The 6736-nt window shown below is 36.1% G+C and overlaps 1 protein-coding gene across 1 annotated transcript; it reads left to right on the forward strand.

Annotated features, from left to right (window-relative positions):
- Positions 1 to 1590: 1590 nt before the first annotated feature.
- On the forward strand, positions 1591 to 6404 carry LOC113753526 (transmembrane 9 superfamily member 2-like). Its single transcript, XM_027297703.1, has 8 exons — positions 1591 to 1707; positions 2869 to 3021; positions 3629 to 3669; positions 3806 to 4361; positions 4478 to 4615; positions 4714 to 4870; positions 4950 to 5434; positions 5974 to 6404. Exons 1-8 carry the CDS (start codon positions 1688 to 1690, stop codon positions 6188 to 6190), a joined length of 1767 nt encoding a protein of 588 aa, XP_027153504.1. The 5' UTR covers positions 1591 to 1687; the 3' UTR covers positions 6191 to 6404.
- The last annotated feature ends 332 nt before the right edge of the window (positions 6405 to 6736 follow it).

Consider the following 6736-nt stretch of genomic DNA (forward strand, 5'->3'; position numbering starts at 1 on the left):
TTAATAATTTATCTAGGGCTGAAAAGTTAGAACAAGTTATTTGATATTCCAATTGAGCTCGTTCAAATTTGAGAACCTATCAAACCAAATATAAACTAGCAGATCCAAAATCAATTTCTCTTTATACCTCTCCTTTTTCTCTAATTTCTCTCTATTTCTTCTTATCTTCTTAGAAGGCTTTCCTCTGTAGAAGGAAGACCACCATCATCTCCCTCCCATGAATTTCGTTTTATTGTGTTCCTTAATAATGGCAATTTAAAATTTTCTTACATTTTTCAGATATGTAAAATCATTCGGATTTACTGTATTTGTTGTTAAGTTGCAAGTCTGTTATTTTAAGTGCATGTTTGACCTGCCACTAGAGTAGAGATGTAAATCAAATCGTGTTGGACAACTTTCAACAATTCGTTAATGAAATTTACTTGTTATTAAATAAAACCACACATGAACAATATTTTACGTATAGCAAAATTTCAAATTTGACTTGAACTTGGCTCAATTAGTATAATAATTAAAATTTACATATAAAATATTCAAGACTCGAGTTTGATTTGGTAAAAAGTCATTGAAATTTAATTCGATGGACGAACAAACCAAAGTTGAACATAATTTCAAATTCATCAAAATAAACAAACGAGGTTGAAGATTGAATATTCGATTTGATTAATTTTACTTACGTCCTGACGCCACCTCACTCCTACCTAGGGCTGTCAACGGGCCGGGTCCGGGCCGAAATTCATTATTCCGGACCCGGACCCGAATTACTATGCCGGATCCGGATCCGACCCGTTTACCCGACGGGTCTTTTATTCTATGTTTCGGATCCGGATCCGGGTCTACCCGAACAAATTTACCAAAATTTATAATTTCTAATAAAAATGAGAAAAAAATATATTTGTAAACTAATTTCTAACTAATGCAAAGAAAAAACCAAATAAGAAAAGAAATCAAATTAACTTTATTAAAATACATCACCCTAATCAAATTATATTGATAAATATATATTTTTTAAATTATTAATTCATTTATATCCGGATTCGGGTCTAATACGGGTCGGAATACTATATTCCGTATCCGACCCGTTTTTGTTTGACAAAACGGATCCGGATCCGGATCCGGGAAACGGAATTAAATCCCTACCCATACCCGCAATAATTTCACGGATCCGATCCGGATCCGGGTCTAGACCCGACCCGTTGACAGGCCTACTCCCACCATCTAATGCAATGCTCTCATGCTGCATTTTTCTCTAAAATTTTACGTATTTTCGATTCTTTACTTTTAGACACCATGCAGTAAATCACTACTCTAGTTCAGAACAAAATGAGAAAAATGCACTGACATCTTCAGTTGCTCTAGAGTCTAGAGTCATAGCCAAATTACTTTTACAGGAAGTACTTAATTGGTAAAAAGAAACAATAATAAAGAAAAAAGAAAAAGAGTAAAGATCTAAATTAGGTACAATGGTACAATAGTGTCTCAAATTCTCAATACATAATTTGCCCATCCACATCAACGCAAAGAAAGTCAACAACCTTGTAAGGGGGGATGCCCAATTTGTCTGAAATATCTCCAAGTCAAGTCTATGACACTATGCCGAAAGAAAGAATCAAAGAAACCTTGCTGTCTTTGTATCAAAGAAAACTTTCCATCTTTGTAGCTTTCTGGTGGACTGAATTTGAATTGGATGGTTTTCCCGTTTCTTCTGTAAGAATTCCTTAACCTTCTGCATTAATGCAAACATTCTGTTCAAACATTTCTGCAGATTACAAATTTGCATTTGGACCTGCTCTGTATTTTCTGATGTTTTGCTTTTGCATAATTGCAATCATTCCTCTACAATCTACTAATCATAAGATAGATTCAGGAAGTTGATGCTTAGTTAAATGAAGGGCTTGAATGATTTTTAACTGTATAGGGGTGTATAGCCGAACTATGGTGTTTAATTAATCGATATTGGATGGCAAGAACTGGGCTTTGCTTTAGCTGTGGAATGTGTGAAAACGTAAGTTTTACCTTGACATGTGGCTTTTAAATGAAAAATGACGAATTCAATTACTTGAAGGTGAGGGATGGTGAGTAATCTTGAAAGCTAGGTAGAAGCTGATACTTGTATTTCTGAATTGTGATTAGGATCAAAACATGGACAGTGGGGATGTTACAATGCATTATTTTATCTTACTTGATTGGCTTTCTCTGTCTATTTTGTAGCATTGGGCGATTAGTTTTGAAGGAGGATGGCTAAAGATAAGTTAATAATTTTAAAAATGATTGAGTTTATGTGGTGAGATGATCTGAACTACAAAAGGAGCTTTGTGTTTCAAGAGAAATGATGAATCGTTATCCCCCCAAAAGCTAGACTTGTGAAACATATATGTTGAGCCCATCTCTGCGCAAATTAGTTTGCTCCTGCCAAAACAACATTGTAATTTAATCATGTCAAGTCATCCTACCTATATCACAAGGAGTAAGTTCATCAAATCAACTATAAATGGCACCTATCTGGTGTTCCTTGGAGGCTTCAAGAATATGAATTTAGCAATAAAATGACTCTGCACGGCCAACCTTTTTTTTTTATTGGATAGAAAACCAACTATTGTAAGCTTGGATTATGGCTGGTGCTGACTTGTACCATATCCTTGCTAATATTGGTAAAAACGATTAAATGCTGTTGTGTATGAGGTTTGGAAGATGTGGATTTCTCTTAAGACATGGGAAATTAGGGAAAATGTTGAGTTCTAGACTCTTTATGCTGTGTTACAATTTCTAGGAACTCAGTCTGTAGGCTACCTTGCTTTCCTTTCAGCTGTGCATCTGAGTTTGCTGGGTTTTCATTTTAATTGTCTCTATTTCTCTATGATGCCATAGGAGCATGAAAGGGTTTGTGGACATTCTTGCTGTCACTGTCATATTTACCAGTATTTCTAGCCAAGTGAAATCAGATGCTTCCAAGCACATATATCAAAAAGGAGATCCAGTCCCACTCTATGCCAACTGGGCTGGTCCATATGGCAACCCCAGGTAACAGCCGCATTTTGTCTATTAATCACAGTTTTGTAAGAATTTTATTCTTAAATGACTATTGATCAACATACCATTTAGATTCAATTTAATTTATTTGAGAATGAATGATTGGTCTTTTATGGCTTATATAGACTGGTTTTGCTTCAATTGTCTTGATAGTAGGATAGGAATTGGCATGGATATACCCTTCAACCATTCAATTTATATCTTGATTTCCAATTCATATATGTCAAAAGCAGTTACAACCTTTTCTGTATTGTTTCTGTTACATTGATGGGACAAGGGTAAAGGGTGGCTGAAAATCGAACCTACTTATATGTTTAACATGGAAAATGATGACACTGCCACTACCTGAGCGATGCTGTTCATCTATGTAAATGATTACTGTGGAATAATGAATTAACCCTGTAATTAAATGAATTCTACCTACCTATCATGATCTTGTCATATGATCTGAATCATGTAGTGACCCTTTGTGCTAAGTGAGAATAAGTGGTTGCACAGCTCTGGACTGTCCTATTGCTTTCACAGATTTTTAGCTCACATCATTATAACTGTACTCCTAATTCCTACTTTTCTTTTTGTTATTGGATTGTGATGCCAGTGAAACTTTTCCATATTACAGTCTTCCTTTCTGTCAACCAGGTTCTTTTCTTTGCTCTACATACCTTTTCCTATATACTTATATACCAGTGAAACTTTTCCAGACTTTCTGCTAAATGCATATGTATACACACACACACGTGTTTGTGTGTGTGTATATTGAAATAATATCTGGCAGATCCTTTGAAACAGAAGAAACAATCTATTGGCGAAGTGTTGAATGGAGATCACCTTGCTTCTTCTCCATATAAGATTGATTTCCGAATGGAGCATAAATTACAGGTTGTGTGTGGGAAAAATCTGACCAGGCATGAAGTATCTTTGTTTCGAACTGCCATTGAGCAAGACTACTTGTGGGAAATGTACTACGATGACTTGCCATTTTGGGGTTTTATCGGCTATGTTAGGCCTGGATATTTCATATTCACACATACTGACTTTAAAATTCTTTATAGCGGAGACCATGTGATTGGGATTCTTGCTATGAACACACATCCTGCTGAGCTGGCAGACGGAAAGGAAGTTGATCTAAACTTCACATATGCAATAATGTGGCAAGAAACAAACATCACATTTGATAAAAGAATGGACGAGTACATAGACATCTCAAGGCATTTACCACATAATATCAAAATCCATCATGTTGCAATCTCAAATTCATTGTGGACAGTTCTCATTTTATTTGGTTGTCTGGTGGTACTGTATGTGCGAGTCCTTAGAAAAGACATTTATGAGTAAGACACTCAGCATAAGATCATTTCAGCTAGTGAAGCACTCTCTATTTCGCAATGTTCTGATTTATTTCTTCTTTTGCTTCACACGTGCTTGTTTTCTTTTGAATTCTGTAAAGGTATGCAAGTGATCAGGAATCTGCTCGTGATCACGAAGAGACAGGGTGGAAGATTCTCCATGCAGATGTGTTTCGGTACCCCAAGTACAAGTCTTTGTTTGCTGCAGCTATTGGTTCTGGTACCCAGTTATTAATATTGTCAGTATCAAGAAGAAATTGCATTGCTCAAGAATATAATTCCACATTTGGTTGGTTAAATATCTGTTTATTGATCCGCTACATTGTTCATGCTGCAGGTCAATGTTAATACTGGTCTTAGGCCTTACTGGTTTATTTCATCCGTATGATCGAGGAGTTTACAAGACGGCATTGATCATATCATATGCAATTACATGTGGGGTTGCTGGATTCTTTGCAGTTTCTTTCTATCATCAGCTTGAAGGAACTGACTGGGTATGTTCTAGTAACTTCTGCTTTCCATCCTCAGTTTTTTTGGGATTTTAATTCTTTTATTTTTTTGATCACTTGACAGATGAGGAATGTATTCCTAACAGGATGTATTTTTGGTGGGCCTCTATTTCTTTCTTTCTGTGTCCTAAATGCTGTTGCCACTATATATGGGCTTACTGTAGCACTTCCTATTGGTGGAATTGTTGTGATTTTTCTTCTGTGGATGTGTTTAGCATTGCCATTGCTATTGTTGGGAGCATTTTTTGGGAAAGTAACTGATTGGCACTTTCAAGCTCCTTGCCACACCTCAAACTGTCCTAGAGAGATTCCAGCTCTCCATTGGTACAGGGGTGCTCTTCCTCAAATGGCCTTGGCAGGATTTCTGCCATTTGTTTTTATCTTTATTGAACTCTATGACATCTTTGACGCTGTATGGGGTTACAGGGTATACAATCTGTATGGGATTCTATGCATTGTCGTAGTGCTTGTTATAATCGCTACTGCTTTTGTTTCTGTTGGTTTGACATACTTTCAGCTTGCTGCCGAAGATCATCAATGGTGGTGGAGGTGAGCAATTCTGTTTAGCAATTCTGTTTAGGTGCTTATCCTATATTTTTTAGCTCATCCTGAGTAATTAAAATTGGTTTTCATGGTGATCAACATTAATTTGGATTTGCAATTTGTACCTGATTGTAGATGTGTTTCTGGTTGTCTTGTCTCTGTGTACTTAGCTCCTTTCTACCTAACATTTAATCTTTGTACTGAAAATTCTCCGACCTTGTCAAACCTACAATTTTATGTGTCCTCCTTATTTTCTGATTACACAAACAACTGAGACATGTTTTGATGCATTATTTGGTTGCTTAGTTATTCTGGATTTAACAATTTTTGATGCTTGTGTTAGAATTAGCAGAGATATTACAATGTTGTACAAATTTCTGGCTCTAAGCTTATTATGGGAAATACTTTTCTCTGCATCTATTTTGTTGTGCTGTTCATTAGACTGCTACATCTCCCTATTACATTTGTCTTCCTTTCTACAATCTATAGAGTTTTGTTGTGGACTCCTATCATTGAGACTGATCTCTATACTACATTCTGAACAGATCATTTCTTTGTGGTGGTTCAACTGGTCTCTACATATTTGGCTACTGCTTCTACTATTACTTTAAATCCCAAATGAGGGGCTTCATACAAACCTCATTCTTCTTTGGCTACATGGCCTGCATCTGCAATGGGATCTTTCTCATGCTAGGTACTGTAGGTTTTCGTGCCTCTTTACTTTTCATTCGGTACATATATGGTTCCATAAAGTGTGACTAGTTCACCGTAGGTTTTGAATGAATTCTTTAGTTGTGTTCGTCATGTTTATAAGGAAAAGCTTTGACTGGTGTAAAAAGAATAGATTTCCACTCTATTTCTGGAGAGGAAAACAGATTGTCTGTGGAATGTAGTTTTATCAGTTTCGATATGGTCAGATATTTTCATGAAACAGAAGGCACAAAAATCCCCATGTCTACAGCTTGTATATATAGTCAGGCAATAAGGCTATGATGAGTTTTATATTTTTGTCATGAAATCATGATCACCACCACAATCTATTACCAAATGTAATAGTTAAAGATACAATCTGAAGTCACATTAGCAATATAAAACAATCTTCCTTTACTGACCAATAACAGTTGTAAGTAGCAGTTCCTAGACAACAGGCATTAGCTATATGGTCACTGAAAACAGCATAGGTTCGATTTTTTGGCCTCCAGTAAAATGACACAACAGAATGGAGTTTTAGCAAAATCTGAGTCAGAAAACTCCTGGAAAGTGTGATTTCCATAAAGATGACAGTATCCGATAGCCTCCATAGGTTCG

Source organism: Coffea eugenioides, chromosome 11 (genome assembly GCF_003713205.1).
Source record: "Coffea eugenioides isolate CCC68of chromosome 11, Ceug_1.0, whole genome shotgun sequence".
Classification (NCBI taxonomy): Eukaryota; Viridiplantae; Streptophyta; class Magnoliopsida; order Gentianales; family Rubiaceae; genus Coffea; species Coffea eugenioides.